Source organism: Tigriopus californicus, chromosome 9 (assembly GCF_007210705.1).
Source record: "Tigriopus californicus strain San Diego chromosome 9, Tcal_SD_v2.1, whole genome shotgun sequence".
Lineage (NCBI taxonomy): Eukaryota > Metazoa > Arthropoda > Copepoda > Harpacticoida > Harpacticidae > Tigriopus > Tigriopus californicus.
The window spans coordinates 13,396,595-13,421,600 of record NC_081448.1 but is presented as its reverse complement, the minus strand read 5'-3'; the positions used below and the strand labels follow the sequence as shown (position 1 = coordinate 13,421,600).

Genomic DNA, 25,006 nt, shown 5'->3' with positions numbered 1-25,006 from the left:
CAGCTAACTAGCATGGTATTCACCATTGCCTCATCATTTACCTTATTGAAGTAGCCCTCTCTTCCAAAACAAATGACCAAACGAAAAACAGGATGCATACTTTGAGATTACTTGAAAGACTTTCAATTTTTGAGGGAACCATTTCATTTTAACCTATTTCATAGTGCCTTTCCATTACAAAATACCTCATCATTTCGAGAAGCTCATTCATGTATGTTCTAGAAATTCATCTTGGAGCAATTGATTTTTTAACCTTAATTAGTGAATATAAGAAAATAACTGTTTGCCTTTAAAGGTATATCTATTTCTTACGATTATCATCCACTCTGTTTGTAGTTAATGGATCTTGTGAACTTGATTTGAATTCTAAGGCTTTTATTTAATTAAGGGCCAATTTGTGTGACAAAAAAAAGGAATTTCCCATTTTGGACTTGAGTACACAAGCGATAAAATTAAGGAGCCCTTGAGTAACCACCTCCAACGTTTACCACTTTCTAAGCAAACAACTCGTTAAAAGTAGAGGTCTGCGTGGTAGGCATTCCGCATAGCGAATGGAGTTTTTCAGACTTTTATTCTCAAAACTAAATATGCGGGCTGCTTTTCTAACGTCAGAAGATTTGAATTCATGGCTGCTTTGTGTTTGGGCCTCAACAAAGACGATTGAGATGCGAATCAAAATAGACCATGATATACAGAAGTTGCTATTGTTTCAAATTCGCATGTTCATAATAGACTACAGGGCATGTCCGTGTTCAATCACTTATTGCAATTTGAATTTAATCATCTTGATGCGTTTCTTGCCGGACCCCGCTTGCTCACTGTCATTGTCGTTAGTACATCCACTTTCACCCTTCGATTCGTCACGTGCGCTAACGTCAGCTGACACAGTGGCAAGTTGAGCATTAAGAGCGCGCAACTTTTTAGACTTCTTCGATTTGCTCACCGAGGGGTTGGGGTGGGGGTTAGGATTAATATTGTTGGTGGTGTCTCGTCTGCTTAAATTGTAATGCTCGTTAGAAAACCTGCGTAGAAAATTAGTGACGTTCCGTGTATAAAATTGTGATAGCCGCAAAGAGGTGTGGGGCCGTTGTCAATCACTTGGGCTCTCTCCCACGTGGTGGGGAGCGGGAGAGAGCTCTCCGCTACTGCTGGCCGTGGTCATGGCCGAACTATTGCGCTTGTCCCGTCGGTGGAGCAATTGCTTGGCCGAGCATCGAGGGGTCAAGTCCACGATGGTCTTATTGATTATGTTGTGTTGGATCGAGTAGACGCCGTTCTTCTTGTCATAGGCCACGGCCGCGTTTTCGAAGTGATGGCCCCATAGGATTTCGTTGGGAAGATACGATGTGCGAGCCTGAATCGTGTTCCCCGTTTCCTCTGTGACGCCCTCTAAGGTAATAACAATCTCAAACTGTGAGTTCAGGATATCTCGGGGTCCCATTTCGTAGAAAGGGCTCTCGACATCGATCTTGTGGCCAAGAGTGATTGGCCAGAGCATGAGCACCCGGTCATTGGTTCCGTCTACTTCCGAGCCACACTCGAGATCAGTTTGTTGGTATGGAATAATCTCTCCCTCGTCGGTTTTCTCCTTCCGAATGACGATCATACGGACATGGGCCTCGAGGAGACTTGCTTTTCGAAGGTCGGATATGCGGCATAAGATCATGAGGGCTCCGTTTCTCATGGTGATCACAGCGTTCTTGCTAAACATGATAGTTTCGCCGCGATTCCGAGGCACAGTGAATTTGGCAAAGATGATGCCAGCCATACAGGCCTGGATGATGACGCCGACAATGCTCTGGAGGCACATAACAAGAATGGCGAAGGGACATTGCTCTGTGGTAGCCCTAAAAATGTAAGAGAAAAATACTGTAGTACGTCTGGCACATGAAACCAAGGAAAATGGAGAGGCTGACGAGCAATGTATCATGATGGTCCAACACTCCTTGTGGAGTGTTCTTTCCTCATCTATTGCGCCTCTTGTTATGGGGTCACGAATAATGACTCTTTTGAATAGAGAAGCAAATGGTGGGCTAGGGAGATACAAAAAGTTTTCATCAGCACGTTCTTTGGCATTGGAGATCTCATTTCTCTTCTGTTTTTCTGCCTCTCTCTCTCTCTCTCTCTCTCTCCCTCGAACAAGAACTCTTCAATGAATGTATGCAAAGTGTATCATCATGAACAATGGAAGTTTGGAGTGCCAAATAATGTTCCCTTTTTCAATAAATCAAACTTCTGCTTTCCAATTTCTTTTTGAACCATCTCTTCAGTTTCAAGATCTCCGTAGCTCCGGGCTTATGGAGGGACATTTGAATGGAAAAAGGTGACGTATTCATTATAAAAATTAAAACACTCACCTTCCACCATAGCCAATGGTGTGCTGAGTCTCGATGGAGAAAAGGAAGCAGGAAGTGAAATCGTTGATGGCGGAGACACAAGGCACAAAGGTTTCATTTCTAATGTTCTCTTCGTCAAAGTCCCCGTGTTGAACCATTGTCAAGTACCAGACGATGGCAAAGAGAAACCAACTGAGTATGAAGCCAGTAGCAAAGACGACAAAGATCCAACCCCAGCTAATATCAATCATGGTGATGAAGATATCCTTGAGGAAGTGATGTCTCTTCCCATCAGCTGCACTCATGGTATTGAGTGTCCCATTCTTGGACACAATGCGATTTCTCGTCGATTGTTTGGCCAAGACGTTGAGCAATCCGGACTTCTTCCGGAATGGGTTGAATCGAGATTTGGACACATTGCCCGACACAAAATTGAACGGCTTGGTCAAGATGTCAGCGCTGATGAAGTCCGCCATCATGTTTGGCGTATCGTCCTCTCCAGGAGTCATGAAGCGATCCTCGTACTTCACCGGGACTTGTTGGATGTTGCCATCTTGATCAATTTGGCTGATGAAACCATCGCAAGCCTCGTCCCCGGATGTCAACTCTTGTTTCTCGAGCATTTCACTGTCAACACTGGACATCGTCGTGGTACTCCGAAGGAATGGCGATGGTTTCGGAGGCAAGTCGACCAACACTGTTCCGTCTGACTTTTTCCGAGCCGGAGTCACGATGCTGGGATCGTCGAAAACCGGGTGTTTTTCATGAGAAACCGTTCCTCGTTCCGACTGACGTGTGTGATCATCTGAATGCTTTGAAATCTGGGATGATTCCTTGGCAACTTCGATGTCACTTGTACCCGAGGATACAACAGATGAGGAACCTTCTAATTGAGGAGGTGCGATGACCCCGTTGGAAGACGAAGGCGATTCACCCGAACTATTTGAAACGCTTTGTTCGTCATGATCAGTCATGGTCTCCCAGAAAGCGATTTATGATGATCAGTTTCGGAGAAGGACTTAATAGCCGTCCTCTCCGTCATACGTTATTTTGAATGAATACACTCGTTTCACCCACAGGGCTCAGTCTAATTGTTTGGCAGCACGTTCAACGATTCAAAAACTTTAGCACCAGAACTGAGCGAGTGAATGAGAGATCAAGCTCATCGATAATCGATGAACTCCACAAGCTTTAGTATGCATGAAAATTGGAAAATGCTTGGAGTGATCACACCCTTCTGATAGGAATGAAGTCAACAATCAGTAGCTGAGCCAAGACTAAGCCACCTTAAAACTTGAGTTACTTCACCGAGATCTTGTCTAGATACTCTAAACGTTCACAGGTCACACGTTTACAACGAAGTACAAAGCCCAAGACAATCTCTTGCCAATGCGTGGTACTGACCACTTCTTCATGCGTAAATTTTCGAGAGCGCCGCCACCACGAAAGATTTCGGACCTTTTCTCCTTCGGGCTAAATCTCTCCTCGAAAACCTGTTCTTGAAAATCCAATCTTCATCAGATGATGATGATGGGAAGATCACTTTTCCGGGAACGATTTTGCTGGCAATACAATTGTTCAATTGGTCTACGAAAGATGATTTGATTTTGGTAAGCTCGTGTGCGTTGTTTTTGCCCAACCTTGAGAATGCGGATTAAGACCTCTTTGACGGCAAAGGAATGAGTATCACAAATTATAGAATAACACGGAACAGCGCGGGAATCACTGACACCAGATAATTGATCTACACTGGAAACGAGCACTACATAGCAGGAATAACGTTTGGGGGTAGGGGAAGTCAGGGTGGGAATCGCCGATTTTTCAAGCACAAGTATGTAAAAGTTCAATTGTTTCGGGTTAGACCGACATGCTGCAGACTTTCTCTACAGAGCCTTAAAATATTGAATGTGTCACTGTAGCACCAACGAATGTGTAACCGGGTTTCTGAACTAGTTGAAATGACATGGGTTCAAACGTGCTCCGATTCCTTTTCATGCTTCCGAGTTCCACTTTTGTATCCGAAGCACAAGTATCGTCGCAAGTTGGCTGTCCTCATGTTAGGCGAGATCCAAAACCTGAAAGCAACCACTGCTGTACCGTACATCCGAAGTAGCCGTACAAGTTGGCTGTCCTCATGTTAGGCGAGATCCAAAACCTGAAAGCAACCAAAAACGAAGTCGGTCAGAGCAATGAAAGGAAGAATGCCCAAACATGGGACATAGTATGCCCATCTTTGGAGGAGCCTGGGTGCGAATAAATTGAAATAATAATACCATTCCTAATGGTAACCCTTTAGATAGTAGCGTTCTAGGTAAGACTACAGTAAGATGCTATACTTTGTAGACTCGACAAGTTTCATGGTATTGGAAAAAACTGTGATTGGACGGCAATTGACTGTTGACAGGAAAAATGCATTGACTAAGGCGAGCAAGGTCGAGGGAGTCATTTAGAGGGCGGATATTTGATATTTTCAACATACAGAGAAGGTGAAGATATTGACATTTGGGGCGTTGAGGAAAGAAAATGAGTGTTTGGACCCTCCCTCCCTCCCTATTTAAGGCTCGGTTTTAGGAGATCGACTTGCATCTGAGGGCAAGTCCATTGAATCCATTCTGTCACTTCACTTAATGAGCCACATAAAATGTCAATGAATGTACACTCAACCAAATGATATTGGCCATCGGTCTTGCCGCCTAAACAGCTACATTGTGTCATACCAAAACTTTCAAGCATGTTAATACCAAAATGGACACGATTAATCGTTTGTTAATAAAGACGAAGACGAATTTGGTTGGCCCAAGAACCCTCTTGGTACGTAGGTGCACGGCACAAAAGAGCGAGGAGCCTACAGCTAACGAAATTATCTCTATTCCTTCATATTCTCAGGTCTATTTTGTAAGATGGATAAGCCTGGAGCATGTCGTAAAGTAATTGTACGCTTACGATAAGAATGCAGACGAAGGCCCCCCATGGAGGATGGGAAGAATCCTCCATGCCAGCAAGTACTTCATGAGACAGACCAGAGGGGCCGTTTTCGTAAGTGAACCGGCTACGGTTCATGACCGAGAACAAAACTGTGCTTCACTGAGATAAGTGGACCAAAAAAGCGACAACGATGAAGGCAAATGGGTTAGCAACGTTTGTGGTGCAATGAGGCCAACCAACATCGAGCATGTGTGACATGTGTCGCATCTGTAGATTGAGGCCACCTTTCAAGCGAGTGTACCTCAAGTTGGGAGATTTGACACTTCTCCAAAATAAGGCGGGCTCGCATTCCATAGAGCCTGGAATTTCAGGATCTCGGAGGTCTGCTCCTTGAGTGACGGTTGGTCAGGCTTTACAGACATGGAATGAGACTCTACGTTATAGCCCGAACCGATCGATGGGGGAAAATATCTACTACTATACTACTTACTCATGAATAAACCCTTGGTGAGTGAGTGGCCTCGGACGACGAAAAGACTTTCCTTGGTCGATGAATCATGTTACGCTCATCCTCGCTAGTGCGAAGTCGGGTATTTTTGGAAGCTTTTCCAATGGGATCATCTAGTTTCTCGTTCCTCAACGAACTCGATGTTCCTTGAGTTATTCTGGATTTGGAAAGAGTCAACAACTTTCTATAGGGGTTTTCTTCGACTCATAGGCAAAAAAACGAGATTTATTCCAATATATCGTTGAGAAAGAAGGTTTTGCAAATCCGCAAATGGGTGAGAGTGTCGGATAACGGATAACACTGCCTGAGTTTAATGGTAGATGGGCAAGGTTATTGGCAATTTTGTGCCAAGACCAGCGTAATATCGGGTTATCTTTGTACCACATTGACGAGGCAGGAAAATGTTCAAAGCGAGACTTAATCAAGCGGATTTTCTGTGGATGCCATTAATTGAACATTGGGCTCGCCAGAGGGAATAAATTTGCCAGAAGCAAATTTTGCATGTGAATCATTCGAGAGATTGCCTTTCTTTGGAGAATTTTTAACATTGTTTTTTCTGGTTTATAAGGCTAACTTCTTTTGCTGAAATAATTATAAGGCTATTTATCCTTGTCTAATATTCAAGTAAAACACAAAGTGCGTTGTTCTTTTCCACTTTTTGGGAATGACTATACCATTGGAAAGAGTGCTAGATAGCAGCAAAAAATTAGGAGTCGAATTCGAGCGTAATGGCAAGCACAGTTTCCTAGTATCAAAAATATGCCCGGTTCGATTCTCTTGTGTCATTTCACGGGGCCCGCCCTTTATCTTTGTCGGGGAAGAAAAAGGTGTCTAAAGAAGCAAAGATGAAATGCCGGACTAATTGATCCAACAAGACTGAATAGCATTATTAGAAACTGAGCCAAAAGAAACAAGTGATACTGTTTTTTGTCAAGGCTGTTCTCATTGGTTGCACCTCAGATGGTTCCAATTTATGTCATATTTCACCTTGAAAACTTGCAATGATATGATTTATGGTTTATTCTCACATATTGTCAGTATTATCAATCAAATTGTTAAGTAATCAATGATACGTCATTGGTAAAGGAACTCATTAGTTCGTTTACCACGTTCGCCACACCTTCACCCACAGTGCAGGCTTATCGTGCTTTACCATTCCCTGTGTCAACCAGGAGCATCAAAGACGTACGGATTAGTAGCTCTCGGTTCAATGTATCCCGTGTAAAATACACTCGTATTGTTAAGATCTGACGTCTTTTCCGGCCATTTGTTCGGTTCGTCGCTCACAAGACAAGTGTCGGATTGGCCGACCAGATGAGATAAACAAATGTTCAGGAGCCTTCAGGCCAGCCCGTCCAAAGGGCCCTTCGTGTCTACGCGTTATAAAGTTAATGACACACATACACTCGCTCCATGCACAGAGGGGAGGACAGTGGGGCGAATTGTTATGTCTCTCTGTCAAATGCCTCATGTCCTAAGACGTCTGGGAGAGAACGAGCCTCGTGGACTTTTTTTCTATTTTCTTGCCTCCATTCTTCTTCTCTCTAGGACGAGGTTGGGTAATTTGGACCGAGTGTTCTTGAGGTCCGGCCCACCAATGGTCATTCTTCTCCCAATGGGCCACTACCAAAGGACATCATTTAGATTTTCTGCCTTCCTCAATCTCATGAATCCTCTCACCCGACCAAAAGGGGAGGGGTCAGGCTGGATATACTTACCTTCTGTCGGATAAATGAAATACTAGCACTAACAAATGGGCAAGGCCGATGGCTATCAGAATGTTTGATCCAGTTCCAGTCCCCGATAAATTGCAATGTTTTTCTTCGACCGTGCGTGGCCTTTCTTTCGTTGGCCGGGATTTGGAGTGTTCAATGAGAGGGCCACTAAAGGGCTTTGTCTCAAGGCCATTTCGCATGGGGAGATGTTTGCCATATTCTTCAGGGAGCGAAGACGTTTGGTCCAAGATTGGCCCGTGGCCTTGGTTTTGTTGAGGTCACGTACTTCGCGGATCTCAACTGACGTTGATAAATTAAGACTTTTTTCGCAACTCATTTACCTCTTTGCGCCCATATGAAGGTTGGTTAACCTGTATTGAGCCCTGGCTCATGAAGAGTAACCCCCCCTTTTGGATTAGATTTATGGAACACATTTTGGACCACAAAGGAGCAAGTTAGAGCGCACTTACATGGTGTGCATTACCGCCATCAAAACGTAAGTACACAAGAGAATTTCGGATCTACGTAGTTCAGTTTCAAAAGTGCAGTACAACATAAAGATTTGTCCGAAGAACACAAAATCCAATCTTAGCACCCTTCCTCAATCCGATCCCAGTGTTATTTTCTGGGCCAAATTTGGCCACTCAAACTTTTCTAACTTCATACGAGACCAGGATAGACAAGTGGATCAGATCAGCGGAGAAATTTGCATAAATTGAGTCTATTGTGCTTCCTGAGAAGCGAGAATCCGACGAATTCTCGAGGGAAGAGGATCGACGAGGCAGATTAAAGAGCAAAAAAGCCTATTCGTCTTCGCCAAGACTAGTGAACGATCAATTGCTAAACTTAGTTCCAAATCGGTTTTGGGATCTGAAAAGCAGGATTGAGCTTGGGAACGAATGTGCTGAAAAACTTCCTCATTGTTCCTGAATGTTTCGGTCGTTCACCAACAAAGACAAGATTCAGACATTCGTGTGGAACTTCGATTTGCAAACTTGTGCAGTATGAAGTATTGAAAAGCAGTGAGAGCCCCCAAACCAAAAAGGGGACCGTTTTCCAAACCCGCCTTTTCACACTTATCTTTGAAGACCAGCCAATTTTGGCCCGGTCTACGAGATTTGATTTGGGCGCCGTCCCAATGGATTTGGGAACCCTTTATGACTGGGATTATCTACTTGTTTGAAGAATCGTAAAATGCCCGAGAAGCGGAAACATTGGAAACACGGTGGCCATGATGATAGTGGACTCACTTCAAAAAGTCCTCATCAATGCCGACTTCAATACGATTAGTGAGATATTGCAGGATCCCATCATTGCCCCCCCCCATCCCCCCATCCTCAAGAGTAAACCCATCGTTCCCCAGGGCTGACTGAGGCAATATCATAACTCACAAGGACAACATGGCCATGATTAAGTGCCTTCTATATTCTTCTAGAGCAATACAAGCTCAATGAAGAAAGCACTAACAATTATCCACACAAAGCCAGACCCAAAGAAGCTAAACTAAGAGGCCTCAAGATCACGCTGAAGATAAGTAGCAGTTGAATAGTTTCCCATATTGTGATATCGTTATCGCCATGGAAATGCTCCACAATCATGATTTCGTCTAGGGAGAGTAATATCGGTATATCCAGTCTTATTCCCCCAATTTCCGTGAGATCGTCGTAGGTATTTTGACGCATTAAGGCTTCTGAGAGCCAAAGGGGGCTCAAACTACCCGCACCCCAAAATGAAAACCTCGACAGATTTTCCAACGTGCTCAAACAAAGCTTGGGGCAAACAAGGTTCAATGAGGAATGAGAGGACCTTGTACGGGATTCCAAATCCTGCGAAATTTCTCACCAAGACATCCATCATCGTCAACGATCCTGGCGTACAGTGAAAGTGAAAAATGGGACCTCCTAACTCTTATTGAATGGCACGCTAACCAATTTGAAAGGTGACATTGCGGATGGTTAGCCAGGGAAACTTTCTTATCTGTGAGGGCTAAAAGTTTCGATCAAACAGCAACGACGTTCGATATCACTTCAACTTTTGGCGGCGAAACATATTGAGCTCGGTGAGTGAAGATTTGTTTTCTAGTACCTGTGCCAAGTTTGGAGTTTGTTTATACTCTGTGCTCCAAGGTGAAGCAGGTCCACCTTTTCCTCTTCAAATCCTGTCAAAGATGTGATATAGCGAGTCCACAAAAAGGTCGTCCACAGCACCACCACGACAAGGCTCTAAGACAGGCATGTCCCCTCGCTCGTTCCATCCACTTACCATCAATCTAATAGTGGAACAGTCTTTTCAATTTTCAACCGTCCAAGTTACATTTGCCAGCCTTCGGTTCATCTACTACTCAGCCGAGCAATTTTCCTGGTTGGGGCACTTCCAGAGGGTCAATTTTAACGCACTGCCAAAATGGGAATTTCAATCGTAACACGGAGAGGGAACTTGGCGTGCTGGACCAAAAACTGTCGAAGAACTTGAATATGGTTGGCTAAATGGTTCAATGCATAACAACTACCCAAATGCTGACTACTGTCTTTGTCGTATTTTAGTGGTCGTGCTTTACAGTGGGCAAAAATTTCGACCTTGAAGTTGGAAGTCCAAAGATCGGCCAGAGTGTCAAGGATCTACTTGAAAAAAATTGAACTAAAAGACGATCGATTGGACGTCATAGCAGCAAAATTGAATTGCACTCAAATTCAGGTGTTACTTTGAAGAAATCGAATGAAAACAATGCATCAGTTTGTTGGCCAGGAAATTACCTTGCTAGCACCAGTACCATTGAACATTGCATAAGGGCGGTTTTACACCAGGATGGAAAACCGAGATTGAATCCGGTTTGAGGATGGAAGTCGGACTAGTGCTGGGGCGAGTTTTTCGCAGTATGAGTCTTTTTGTTCGACTTGAGTACAGTGAAAGACTGGAGTCTTCTGCAGGACTCAAGTCTTTTGCCGAACTCGCTCCAGCACTACTCCAACTTCAATCCTCAAACCGGATTCAATCTCGGTTTTCCATCCTAGTGTAATAGGGTTCTAAGTGGAGTAACAGCGAAAAACGACTGAAATCAAATGCGAGACTGAACTCTCAAGAAAGTTTCCTTAGCTACAAAAGCCCATCCATTCATTGAAAAGAAGCAATAGATGGAAGCCCATACATTTCTTGGTGAATAGCACATGAATATTAACGAACCATCAATCAATTAATTAATTGCTTTCAATGAAACGCTAAATTGGACTCTAAATTGGAACAAAGGCTGCATGTCATGTCTGTGAAGGTCTCATTACACCTTGATGACTATCATGTGATGGGCATACGAGACATCGTGGACTGACTTGCCAGAATGACTATTGAGTGGATGAACAAGGCGACTTCCTGGGTCACAAACATGATCGTTTTCGTTTTCTTATTGGACTATTGGAGGCCTATTTTATCATTTTATGACTCGTGCCAAGAAGCTCTTTCTCGTTGAGGGTTGTCATGGATCCCGAAACACGACAAGCGGAACTTTTTGGAAATACTTGGCCCCAAACAAATGATCCATTGGTAGAAAGCGCTCAGCCGTCCATGAGTTCCAGTTTGTCAGAACTTATAAATACGTAAATATCACGCGCAGTATTGGAAGCCCCAAGGGTTCCACTAGAGTACTTCCACACTTACGTAGGGTTCGAGTTTTCTTTTCACCGCTTCGACTGAATATTGGTCCACATAGAGTATGTTCCACGGAGACTGAGCGGTCCATATTTGGCCCTACGAATATGCACGACGTTCGACGAAACAGGCGGGGAAACTAACCATGAAAATGGCGCAAAGTCTGGTTAAAAGGGGGAACACTCTCGAACCGAATGGAATCGGCAACTTTGGGAGCCTGTCCCAATGGGAACGTTATTCTTCGCAAAATGCTCTTGGCATTCATGACCATGTGCTCAGTGGATAATAGTTAAAGCCACACTTTCTTTGGCGTCGAGTAATTGCTTAAGCTGCCGTCTTATTTAATGTCATGAGTTCGTTCTAGGCGAAGCCGAAGCTTATAATTGGTGGATGAAAGCATTTAATGCCAAGGAACCTGGAACGACGACGACCTTCTGGCCTTATGCCCACCAAATAGCAAGTCAGCGAGTTTTATCAAAAGAGACCATCGTCACTTTACAGAAAAGACCTTGGTGACGACGAGCCCATGAAAATAAGGTCATTTTAAGAGCCAAGGTGATTCTAACTGTTCTTCCTTTGAGCACTTGATGAACCACGACCAAGAAAGACCGATCGTTATAGATGTTGAAAATTCGTCAGGTTTGCATCACTTAAAGGGACCATAGGTGCTAGTCAAATACTGTACACCCGAAAAAAATCAATGTGACAACTACGAGTATACTCTTTCATTCTGGTAGTGCCACGAATCACATTCTGTGTAAACTAGAGCGAAAAAGTCGACCAACAGCTCAAGACAAGGTGCTTTTTAGTATCACTCCGACTGGTCTTCATCTCCCGAGTAGAGTCATAAACTGTTGACATTGTTCTTTCGAGTGGACAGATAATGGCTCTTAATTCTAATTTGGGTCTAGGAATGAATGTCAAAAGCTTGATACATTCGCCGGCTAGTTGATATAAAACAAAAAGCGCTTATAGAAGTTGATTGTGAACCCTTAAGCTATCTTGACATCAAATCCATGAGAGCCTTTCCCTAGACCACTGTGACCGAAACGAGGAGAATCCAACTTTTGAAAAGTCAGCGACTTAAACTAACGATAGAAATATATTACGTTCCAAGGACGTGGAGATGCTGCTGTCAAGAGCGGTGGGCTCTTACGTCACTCTCAAGAAAGCTTGAAATTGCTTCCCGTGTAGTAGTGTATGTACAGTGGAACAATTATACTGGGACCATGCTCGAGCATGAAAGCGAGAATGCTGAGCTTCAGATTCTGCAAGTTTGCTCATGGGACTGTCCTTGGAGAAGCAGAGCGGAAGGGGAAGAACGAGAAAACGGAGAGGACGAAGAAGAGACGAAGGCTGCTTTCAAGGACGATTTCCAACTAATGTACCCCCCCTTTTTCCCTTTTCTCTTTATGCGATTGTATGTACGTAGTTAGGGTACGAGGGGGTTGTCATGCTGAACCAACTGGACTCAAATTGGCAGATTGATTGAAACGGTACCAAAACATGCTTTCCGTCCGTACTTTTTCAAAGTGTATCTTTTTATCCAGGACAGACGAAAGGTTCAGTCAGAAGGAGAAAACAAAATTGAGAGAAAGGAGGTAAATCTATTTCTTATCAAGTCTAATATGGTAATTTCATTCAAAATTGTTTCCGTTATTTGTACAAACCACCGTGGAAGAGTGTACCATTCATTTTTAAATGCGTTCACGAAGGTTGAACTTCCGCCACTTTCAGTGTCATCAAAGAGCCGATTATAATCCTCCGTAACTTCAATAATGTCAATTTCATAGTTTCTTCTTCTCTTCCTAAACCAATATCACCTGAAATTTCCAGCATTCAAGGTCCAGGTCAGAATAGAATACATCTGCAATAAATGTCCCGCTACAAAATTCTTCCTTCTTCAACAAACGTGCAACTCTTCTGTGGGCTTTCATCACCTCGTCTCCTTTCAAGGCCTGCACTTTTGATATCCAAACCCCGCCCAATCTGGCATGAACTCCTCTAATTCTCCAAATTTCTGAAGCCACACTTGTGAATGCATATATAAGTTTTTAATTCAAGTTAGAATTCCATATAGTAAACTCATCAGTGTTGTTCCTCATATTTTTGACATGTCGAAGAATGCCAATATGTGTTTGGGAATTTTTCCTCGAAACTTGAAAAGGCTTTTAACTACCATGACGAGAGAGAAGAAATCAGACAAGATGGGAGAATCTTCTCCAAGAATCCAACTATTCCGTCGGAAGACTGGCTGCCATGCACCTTTGCTCGGGTTCCAGCCAAACTTCATCCTCTGACAAGACTGACAAGAAACTGGTTCAGTTTAGCTTTTTTTCTTCACTGCAAATCTCAAGAAGTTCACAATCTTCCATCATCCAATTGCTTGTAGCTTTGGTATCTACTTCACATTTATTCCTTTTTTCATTTTCTCTAAACCAGCCCTGCTGAATACCATCCATGATTTCTCCTAGCCAACATAATGTCTATCTAAATGCTTCTTAAATTTGTTTATACCTATAAAGTTTCAATTCCACTCTGTACATTTATTATCAGACTGACATGACCTTTGGCCTTATTAAATGGCTGAATTATTCTTTCTAAGTAGGTATTTTACAATACTTATTGCCCCTGTCGCTTTCTTGCTGGCCTACCCTTCGCAACGTTAATAGTACATGGCTAGAAAGGCCCCTTGACTTCATTTAATGGAAGTCTTGAGATTTCCTGCTGTCGCTTGCATTTATTCCGAGCCTAGAATATTGACATGCACAAACTAGCTATCCTCTTTTCCTCTGTTCCTTCCTCGTCCTAACCCTTATCCATTCCCATTAAAGATAGAACCAATAGAATAACACTCATTGAGGTACCTTACGTAGACATGGACTGTATGTACCAAATTGCCTCATTAATTTCAAGCAACCTATCAGCCGATACATTCATGGAATTGTATGCTCCACATGCAATTAAAACTGCCTATGGAAAAAGGGACAAACCCTGACCTACTTGTATTGAGCCTAATCCCTATGCTCTGGAACACGATATCAGAAAACGAGGGCAGCTCCCAAATCAGACGTGTTAGGTGTTATTGTATCAGACCTACTCTAGTGTTGAACCATGTTGGTTTGGTATTGAACGGCTGATCCTTAATGAAGCAATACTAAAAAAGATCCAGGATCTGATGTGATGTTCAGTAGGGCATTTGGCTGATTTGGGCCCAATCTCAAGTGCATTTCCGGGAGGAAAACATAATCTGGTATAGACCCTTGCTCACCTTGCCTCCGGGCAATGCAATCCAACGAGTGGCTGCTCGTTGGAGGAAGATAAAAATCCTTCCAAATACTGATAAATTGGACAAAGTTTCCCTTCCAGCCTCTGCCATTTGTACAATACGGTATTGCACACCAACATTGCAGTGGTGATATTTGGGCAATCCAAGAAACCTGCTCACAATATGCGAAAGAAACGAACACTTTACCGTGACTCAGAAAACAAAAAAGTGTACGCGGTGGTTATAATTCCTGATTAAGTGCTTGCGCAAATGCCAAGACTTCTAGTTGCCATTTTCTTCGGTAAAGAAACAAAAGGAATAATTTTTATTCAATTAACATCTTTAAAAGTAGCTCATATGAGTATGTTAATGCAATTGAAATACATTTTTAAGTATTGTTGTGCAAATCCTAGTCATGCAATATTATCAAAACTGTTAGTTATGCACTGTCATAAAATTTCAACCATATCTATTTAGCAGATGCTTAGTTATTACACTTTGAAAGTTGCATTTTGCTTCAAAAGAGATCGAAAAATGACCTAAACCTAATATGGTGAATTGCAAAAAACAAATGATGTGCTTTTATGATAGCATGAAAACAATGATATTCTTTCATTTTCATAAACATTTCCCTAAAACCTAAAATTGATTAATATTGACACCTAAAACCTGCTCAGGATTTGAAATTTCCAATTATTTTCTTTAAACTTTGAAAGCTAGATTAGCCAATAATGTGCTTGAAATTTTACTAGGATACATCTGCCAGTTTGATTTTCAAATTTGTCTTTTTTTGCACGGATTATGCTTTTCGTACCAAAACCTTATTCATCAAAAGGTAATAAAAATATCTTAAACTGCAAGATCACAAGTAAATGAACACATGGATAATAATTATGATATCATGGTTGTGAACCGTTCATTTTAAGTGACATTATAAACTATGTTTTGCTTATTCTGCATGCTTTGGAAAAGTGGAACATTTTCATTTATTTTGGGACATTGAAAAAGCATATTATATTTCTTGTTAATATCTATAAGGTATAACCGGAGCATTTTGCTGCCAAATTCGGTGCAAACTTCAACTTTTGAAGGGTATTATATCAGAGTCTGTTCAATGGATTTTTCTGAAATTTCAATTGAAGGCGTAACTAACGATACTCACGTCTTTTAATAACGATTTTAAAAATACTCTCTTTTAATAGGTTTTCAGTGGATTGATGTACTTATAAGATTTACTTTTAATGATGCATACTTTTTCAAAGTTGGTCCTTGTGTTGTTTAAAAAAAGGAAAAAATGCAACTAGAAGTCTTGTCATTTGAGCGTAATCCTTTTAAGTGTAGTGAGAACCACCGTGTATACCCAACCTCTTCCAGAACCGCTCAGATTTCGACCTAACGTTGTAGTGGGAATAATTATGGCATGGCATAAATAATCGTTAAGTCAATGACAAGATCCTCACCACCAAAGTGCGCTCCTTGAGCAAGTCCCAAGCACTTGACACGTAATTTACAAGTGGGCCTGAGCACCCAAGCTAATGGATGCTAACAAAGTTATTACAAAGATACTTTCTTTTTATTTCAAGGGACCCCATTTCATCCCAAACCAGGAACATGGCGGCGTTGCCCATTACTGAAATTAATAATTTAGAGCAAATCTTTCCTTCAAGGTGTTGAAATATCGCACAGAAACATTTAGCTAAAACAGTCCATATTCCATCCTCAAAAACCACATCAAAAAGTTTCCCTGGTTTTAAGGGCCCCCCAAGTATGACTCTATGAAGCTAATACAATGCCAAGATGCAAGTGACGGTCCAACGGATTGGCTTGGATTCATAGGGGCGTGGCTTGGCGTCATTGTCAGCTGTCCGACTTGGAACAACTACCAGACGAACAAACTTCTTAGGGTCTGGAAACAACAAAACCTCGGACAAATCTTTCTTTCAAAGGAACGACAACAGCCCCCCCCCCCCCTTGGCTTAATGGCTACGACATGAACTATAATCTCACATGACAGAGAGGTGTTAAAGTGGTGAGAAGGACCTTAAAACGGAAAAACTCTGTCTTGGACAAGATTGGAGATCAAAGGGGAAGAAGAGGAGAAGTGTTCCCAGTTAATGAACCTTAGGATGAGCCTTCTTCGTTGCTCTAAGTAGCAAAGTCCCTTGAAAGAAGCCTCGTGGATCCGTCCAAAGCAATAAAACTGTTCCACTGTGCACACTTGTCCCACGAGACCTTGGAAATCCAATTACATTGCTCAAAGCCATCTAAACTTTCTCAATTAGTGAAGCAATGTAAAGAATTCTGTTTCCGATCGATTGGCAATTTCTAACGAATATTCAGACTCAGGGGACCTTTGGCTCTGGCCTCTGAATTAAGTTCTTTTGTTATTCTTCGGCCGGATCAAGGGACTCAGCTCCTTATTTTCTTGATGTCAGGAAATCATTGGAAAGGAGATTAATGCCAGTTAAAGTAATGTATTCATGGAAAAATGAAGAATCCTTTTTTTAGTATGAAAACAGCGCCTCAGCATTGTTCAAGCATGAGAGAAACCCCGATAAGTAAACAATTCAGCTTAGGCCTTTAAGCCCATAATGGCCACTGGCGGGTTCTATTCGATGTTATTCACGAACACGAGTATGGAACCTTTTTGAGAGCCTCCTACATTGACGGGTCGGTAGATGTAAGGTAAAATTACTTTTGCAAACATAAAGCTCAATGAAGGCCAAACTTTTCTCTGACGAGGAAGAAAGGAGAAACGGCCAAAAGAGAATCCTTTTAGGAAATCCTTCTTGTTGAATGAAACCGCAGGTGATCTTTGGTTAATGAAAACATGACTCCGCGTGATGACAAACCTTAAAAATATTGGAAAGGAGAACTTCTCGTCCCCGACGTCTAAATTTCAAGTCATTTCCCTGAGGTTGTCCCGAGGGCTGCTCCATCTATCTTTATAACTTCCAGGCAAAGAGTTAGTCCTAATCTTCTCGTGGAAAAAAGGCTCAAGTCTTTGATCACTGCGAATTCCAGATCTCAACTCATCGTCCTCGAAATGCCCTTGAGTCAAGATTTGATGACAAAAACCCTGTCCAATTGACACTGACAAGCTACATAATGACTCTGCAAATTCTCAAATTAAAAAGGCCGCCACAGTCCTTGTCTCAAACTTCGCCGGATCTTCAAACGTGGAAAACCTCTCTTAGAAGTTTAGAGGTTACTCAAATCTAAAAGGACGAAAAAACGGATTGCAAAAGCTGAAGGCTTTTGATCAAGAGTTGCCCGATGGGAATTCTTATTTATGCGCAAAATGTGCAGAGGGTTTTGCGAATATCTAGATCTTCCTTCTTCCAACTCTGTCTTTCTATGTTCCTGTTCCTCTTCTTGTTGTAGCTCAGTTTCCCTCTGCGTTTCAGATACATTCTCATCGCCCCAAGCTAATTTGTCATCAAAAGTCTCATCAAAAGACACAAAATAACAAGGTTTGGGACTCACCAACAGAAACAGGGAGCTTCAAAACAGACCTTCGAAATTTCGAAGAGAAATCCCAATTAGACCGTGGATTGAGCCAAAAACAAACTTGAGATCTCTACTTCATGAAAAGTGATTTGGCCTTTGTAATTGGGATTTGCAGGATGACATTGAGATCGGAAACACAATTTGACCTCAAATAATTGCGTCACCATGTATGACGTAGTTTTAGGGCCCTTTTATAGGCCCCTATTCTCTGTTGTGAAGCAATGAGGAAATCTCGGGCATGGAGAGCCTAAACGTGGGACAGATACGGTCTTTGCGTTCCATGGGGGCTCTGATATCCTGTTTGGCGGCCGATGCTGGCTTCTTTTTGTGGATCTGCTTACTAATTAATGATTCTTTCCTCTCCACATTGCTCCTCTCGTAGGGGGAAAAGAATTGTAGACTAGGGCATAGGATAAGACCAATCCTAATATTTTTCTTGGGAACTCATCAATAACTCACAAGAATTCGTTCGTCATACAGAACCGGAAAACGAACCAAATACCAATATGTTGGTTCTTTAAACTACGCTTTCTTCGAGCTGATATGGCCAATTGAGGATGTGCTTTAAACTCATCTCTGAATTACAGTCTATTTTGGCATTTGATCCACACACTTGCAGGAACCCAAGTGCAAATTCGTGTTAATAAATGTCAGAAACTTGCGTAGAAGGATGCCATCACTTAATAGTTTTGGATGAATAACGCCGCCAGAAAAGCTTTCAAACATCCAGCTGTCTTAAGTTTCTTACCCTGTCATGAATAAATCCACAACACACATGTATTATGGCTTTCACTTTTCAAGTACTCGAGCTGTTGGTTAGCAAACAGTCACGGATTCTGTTTCAGTCGGCGGCACGATCCTGGAAACTGATCTTCTCTGGCTTTGCTTCCACTTTAGAACGTTTTGGTTTCGAGATGAAGCACTGCCTGGTAAAATATTGACATTTACCAAGAGAAAGCCTTTTCCGAATGATCCTGAGGCTAGCAGTGAGCGTTAATTTCCTGACCACACTTCACACGGGATGTCAAAGGAGTGAAAATGTGTACATTTATGTGACTGTAGGAGTGTGTTTGTATAAGCGTCCTCATTTAGTTGAAGGCGTTGCGCCTTGGCACCCCAGCCTTCCACTTGTTATGAGCTAAGACTATTAGTAGCTAGTGTTGTAAGGCCATGACATTCGTCGACTTGGCCTTTTTTCAAAGAAGGCCGTCGGCGCCGTCCCGAATCAAGCTGATTTCGGTTTTTCTATTGTCATACATTGGATATCCGAGACAAAAGGAGAAAAAAGGCCGCTCTTGCTTGGAACTCTGCCCAACAATACTTCGTACAGAGCATTTTATACAGTACATACTGGACTGTTCACGTTGAGTCACTCCATACTATTGCAACCACTATGTCTGTAGAGGATCACATGGATGGAAAGTGGAAAGTGGAAAGTGACCTAGCTCTGCCGTTAAACACGGAAAATTGGAAGCGGTGTGTTGTACGTAATGCTCACCCAATATGCATTTGAACCTCCATCATTGCCGAGCATGTTGTTGTTCACTCGGTACACATAGAACCTCGATTTAATGGGCCAAGGCTGGCAAAATCACCACATTATAATGACCCATGATGATATCTGGATTTATGGCAGCCCAAAGTGAGGCGGACAAACCCATCTGGAGTTTTCGTTGCAACCACCGACACTACGATTTTCCAAAGCTGATAGAAAAACACCAAGGCGCCAGAGTTTCAATTCATACGTAGACTGTCCACTTGGCTGCCACACTTCCCGACCAACACGAGGGCAGACGGCAAGAGAAACACTACGGCCACGACACGATCCTGGACCACGTTTGAGGCATTTAAAAGGATCAAGATTTTTTGCCTGCCCTTGTTTTTTTCGTCACGAGTCCGTCGTCCATTCAACGGGAAGGTCCCTTCTTCGAGAATTGGGAGCCAGGACCGAAATGCTTTGGCGGGCCCTTTTGATGATCCACGAGAGAGAAGGAGAGCGAGAGAGGGCGGCGCCGCCGGCCAATCGTGATCTTGGTCGTCGATCCTTTCAAGGTTCCAGTGTCCTTTTTTACCACTGCCTAGAAGTGCTTCTCTGCGCCCAAGCCATTACGATCTGTTTGGTTCATCTCGTGATTCCATGACGCCATGGAAAGAGTAAACCGGATAATACAGCGCGAAACAAGGTTTGGAAACGAGAATGAAACAGGGTTGCGAACTTTGAAAAGAACAACACGACTCTTTGGTTAGTCTCTGCTTGGATGGCTAGATAACTCAAGTGGGTGTACCATTCGGTTGGCTAGGCAGCACATGGGCTAGTTTGATTCCTTGGAGTCGATCGCACTATTAAACCGGTTAATTGCCGTTTGATAAATTTTTATGCCAAGAGCGACTTCTTTCAATTCTAGGAATAAAAAAGATCTCCGTTCTGAACGGTTTTGTCTTTGTTGAATTGAAAGTCGGTTCAAAATGCCACTATAATGTCTACGTATATGAGAAAATTTAATTATTATCAAAGCCATGAATTGAAAAATTCTACTGCTCTCTTTACACGATCCCACCATGATGCATTTCAATATTGGTGGTATTCTCTTGTATTTGGTTAGGTGTATTTCCGGAAAATCCGATCCACCAACACGCAAAGGGACCCACAACGTTAAGGAAAAAACGGGCAAAATCGACCATGAAAACAACTCAGCCCAACGAACATCTCAACTGAGCGAAGAGGTCGACCGAACAAAAGTCTTAACCCTTCTGATACGGAAATACAATCCATTGAAAAAGTACGCATTTGTCGAAAAATTCGGAAGCATGTGTCCATGGAGTGTTGAAAAAAAATCGATATAATCGAGAAATTATTGTAAGTACGATAAATTTACTGCGCTGTTTTCCACCTAAAATGTATGCAAATACAAAATAATTTTTTGTTGCCATTTGTAGTCGAGTTTTCATTGGGTCGAGTTGGTTGTCAGAAAGGATGAAATGAGATGTCAGATTACTTATACATATCCGCTCAAACTTAAAGTCAAGAAAAACAAGCGAAGCATTGCCCAAAAGCAATCTCTGAAAAATGAATATTTTCATGAAAATAAGATTTTATGGGTATAATTTTGACTCTCATCAATGCCAAGGTAACAAAACGTCATTGTTGAAATCTCTATGTTATGAGCCTCTGTTCACGAGTTGCTGGAAAATTAGTTTCCAATCACAAAAGAACAGTTTATTTCTACTCCTTAAATTTGGCTTTTGATTGATTAAGTTCAAAATCTCAAGAAAAAATACTTTTGCTTTTTTTTTTTTGGTTTGGTGAAACCGTGAAGTTTATTCAAGTTTGAATTGCAAAAAGTCGTCAAACTTGTTGGCCTTTTCATGCTCTCTAGTTTGAAGAGAAGCGCTCGGTTTCAAACTTGTTAGCATGAACAGGAGAATTTGCCGAAAAAGTCTTAACCATATCAACTTTCCTCAAGCCCCATTTTCATAAAACTCATTCAAAGATAGCATCAGTTGTCGAATAAATAGCTATTCTTTACCTCTACGCCTTAAAAAACGCATGTTCTTTTGTTAACAACAAAGCAAGACGTTCTTGAATGCAATATTGGTTAAATAAAGGGTGCCAAAATCCAATTCACAAAGATCTATCTTTGAACTCTTACTTCTACGAGGATATAAACCAAGCAAATCGAACCTGAAAAATGTGTCAAATTTGAAGTTGAATTAGTTTATTATATGCAAAATCCGCCACAGTGTTTTGATTTGAGGGTGCAGAAAGAGTTGCATTGTGATTTCCTGGAACTCTATGTCAATTTCAATACAGATAGGGGTGAAAGTGTGCCCATGTCCATCGGCAAATTCCATCTTTTCATCTTTTTAGCAATTTCAAGTCCTGACTCCTGGCAGTTATAGCATTATCTCTTGCCAGACAGAGTAAGTCTGGGTGGTCTGAAAGTCGTGAATTTCAAATATGCAAAGGTGCAACAGTGAGGGCAAAAATCTACTTTGAAGGAATTTCTGCCACTTTCTACCACCATTTACTGCCGTCTGGTAAAAATTGGCTTTAAATAGTTTCTCATCCCTGGCAACAAGTGTTGGAAAAGTAGACAGGATGGTAAAATACCAATTCAAAACTTTTGAATGGCTGATCAAAAACAGTGTAAGCACGCCTTACAGTACACAAGTCTGATGTTTTAAAAGAACAAAACTCCCTGTGGCAAGCTAAAAATGAAAGGAACAAATATGTTTCAATATCAGTTACAATCATAACTCAATATGGTTCTCAATAAGATTTGTAAAACCCATTTTCAAAATAGTTTTGTAAAATAATATGCTTTTGGGTTGATAACTTCTTCTTTGTGATTTTGAAACGTGAGTAATTGATTGAATTTTGATAAGATCGAACTTTAATTTTGATGGAGGTCTAACCCGATTCAGATTTAGCTTCTCGGCAAAAAGCCGGCCCTGACTGCCAAACCCTTAACCGAGGCCCTACCATTTAATCATGTGTGAAAAGAATTTGGGTTCAAAGAGTACTTGAGTTATTTGATATACAACACCATTATCGGTTCAGAAAGTTGGCTTTGGCCGAATACTGATTGGTCGAAGCGATGGCAAACCAATCCAAGTTGAGGGGTAAAAACAGCCAAGACTGCCAAGAGGCAACCCTGCTTGAACTGGCCTGACAGGAAAAGCTTTTGGATTTCCTCTAGACTCTTCAATCACATCAATCACAAAAGAACAGAGTTAATTAGCTCAGCTGGATACCTTTTCCGCATCTACAGTGCCTTTCATGGACAAAGAAGACGACAATTTACAGAATGTGCAAGAGAGGGATTAAGACTGAAGGAGCCCATTACGGAGAAACCTGCTCTGAAACAATGCCACAAGGTCATTGGTCGAATCGAAATTGTCATTCTTAACTGAAACAGAGAACTTACACAAACGATTGGCAGTATTTATTTGGCACTAGGCTCACTCTGTAATGGCCTCATGCATTTTGGAACAATGGTATATCGCTAAGAAACACTCCCTTGGGGAATCTTTCACATGCTTGCCGTGCTAGTAAAAGGCAAGTATTTCCAGCAGAGGTCCAACCATCTTTATTGAAAGTACCTTCAACTAAGGACAATATTCCTTGGGACTACTAAATTCAAGCCGCTTTCCTTCAAAGGGTAAGAGAAATGCCCTAAATAAAGTAAAAGTGTTGTTACTGCCTAGAAATGACAAAAACTTGCTTTAATCCAAAGTGCAGGATACAGTGGTTAAATTGGTGGGCTAACAAGAAATAGAAAATTAATATTTGAGTCGGTTAACTGATTCATATTTTCACCCGGGGGTAAGGAGAGGGAAGTGATTGAGCAAATAGGTAAGCAACACTAAGTTCGAGTTGTTATTGTCGAGTTAGAAAAATATCGATTTCCCCCGACTGAGATGAGAGATTCCGTTGTGGAACTCATATTATTCCGTACTTTTCTGCTAACCTGCACTGAATGCCAAATCCGCCTACTCATAACCAAACTTGTGCAGCCTAGAGACTAAAGTAACTTTAGAGTTACTTTAGTCTCTAGTGCAGCCTAATAAGCTGATATGAGGCTGCTCTAGTTTCCGGCACTATTCGCGGACTTTACCGACAGTAGGACGTGCTTTCGCGAAATGGAGAAACAAGTTTCCTATCCCAGTAATTCCCTTCCGAACGACTTCAACGACCCTCCGTTCTCACGTCCCCTTGGGTCCCTTTTTGGGTCAGCTGCCACTCTCGCGACATGTAGCTGCTTTAACTAAAAACGTTGCCACAGGATTTTTCAACTAATCTCAACCGTCATGTACGTATAGTGTGCGTGACCCGGAGTAGAATTTTGATTGGCGTGAGTTCGAATCTCGCTGCACGGATTTTTTTTTATTGCAGAGTTAAGCTCTAATCTGCCGCTATTTCCGAGGCCCTTGCAACCGAGCTGCCGCACGCTTGCGCCGCGGCCTAGGCGCCCCTAGGCCCTTGCAACCGAAAGGTTAGGTTAGGTCAGGTTAGGTTAGGTTAGGTTAGGTTTTATTCTCTTCTCGAAGGACCAAAATATCAGGTGACCCAAAAACGGAAGATGTGTATCGGCCATACCAATTGACCCCGTCTCAACTCCATGCCGTTAGGGCGATGGTGGCCCGCCCTAGAAATGAGTGCGGTGGTCCTGGCACTTCGCGCGACACACCGGCTGATTCCCACATTTTCTCCTCTGCCCAACGACGGGCGATTGAGAAAATCATTGTGGCCCATTAGCCGCCCTTGCCCTTCTCAAAGTTCCGGAACCCCGCACTTGCGGTGGAAACCCACTCACCAAAACCCAGAAGGGGCTGGCCGCCCTCCGAGCTATCATCCGTCGGTTCAGACTTAAGTGAAACTGATGATCGGGTCCGGTCAAATAAGGAATCCGCCGACTCGGACAAAGAAGAAATGAATTGGTCCAACAGAGACAAATCTAAAGAAACACCTCCACCATCAGATTTCTGGATTGGAAGCGATCGGATGCCTTGAAAAGCGGGCGAGATTGCGGGGTCGCGACAAAAATTCGCCGGTGAGTTAAATATGATTCTTTTTGTTCCAATAACACTATCTTATGGGAGGATTGTCATCGGCACTTGTGGCAATTTTCACCACTTTCCCTTCATTTTGTCTAAGCTCAATCTCAAAACTCGGTAAAAGCTGATGCTCAATTTAGAGTTGGCTGTAGGGGGGGAATCCAGTTAATACCAAGCTCAGGGCACTCACGGGGTCGCCGGAGAAGTTGAGTTCGAGCCGAGGCTACTTTCCAGTCAAATAATTGGATTTGTCGTCCATACTTATGGCAAATGTACCCCTCTTTCTTTTCTTCTAATTCACAGTTGACTGGCAAAGAAAATCTAGTTCATACCCAGTTCAGGGCACCCACGAGGTCGCCGGAGGAGTTGAATCGACCCGGGAATTTTAATATTCCTCACCATTGAGGTGATGGTCCGATTAACTTGTGTCGTCATTGTTCATTTCGGAATTGAAGTGTTTATTCAGGGCATCCGAAAGGTAGCCGGGAGTGTTCACTAGATTTCGATTCCAAGATAGAACATATAGGTAAGAATTCTGAACCAATGA

General features: G+C 42.3%; 1 protein-coding gene and 1 long non-coding RNA gene across 2 annotated transcripts; one reads left to right on the top strand and one right to left on the bottom strand.

Moving 5' to 3' along the window:
- Window positions 1-688: 688 nt before the first annotated feature.
- LOC131887032 (ATP-sensitive inward rectifier potassium channel 11-like) lies at window positions 689-19,902 on the bottom strand. The gene is made up of 3 exons (XM_059235521.1): window positions 19,400-19,902; window positions 2,358-4,411; window positions 689-1,847 (listed from the first exon to the last, which is right to left on the bottom strand). The coding sequence occupies exons 2-3, from the start codon at window positions 3,308-3,310 to the stop codon at window positions 1,091-1,093; spliced, it is 1,710 nt and encodes a 569-aa protein (XP_059091504.1). The 5' UTR covers window positions 3,311-4,411; window positions 19,400-19,902; the 3' UTR covers window positions 689-1,090.
- A 62-nt stretch (window positions 19,903-19,964) lies between these two features.
- Window positions 19,965-20,831, top strand: LOC131887033 (uncharacterized). The gene is made up of 2 exons (XR_009373976.1): window positions 19,965-20,084; window positions 20,505-20,831. It is a non-coding gene; the product is annotated as an uncharacterized LOC131887033 (long non-coding RNA).
- Window positions 20,832-25,006: the final 4,175 nt, after the last annotated feature.

What these genes read in the sequence shown, in the direction of transcription:
- LOC131887032 (XM_059235521.1), bottom strand. Translation starts at nt 3,310, where the DNA reads ATGACTGATCATGACGAACAAAGCGTTTCAAATAGTTCGGGTGAATCG. An exon ending in ACCATTGGCTATGGTGGAAG is followed by an intron (nt 1,848 to 2,357) that starts GTGAGTGTTTTA and finishes TTACATTTTTAG; the next exon opens with GGCTACCACAGAGCAATGTC.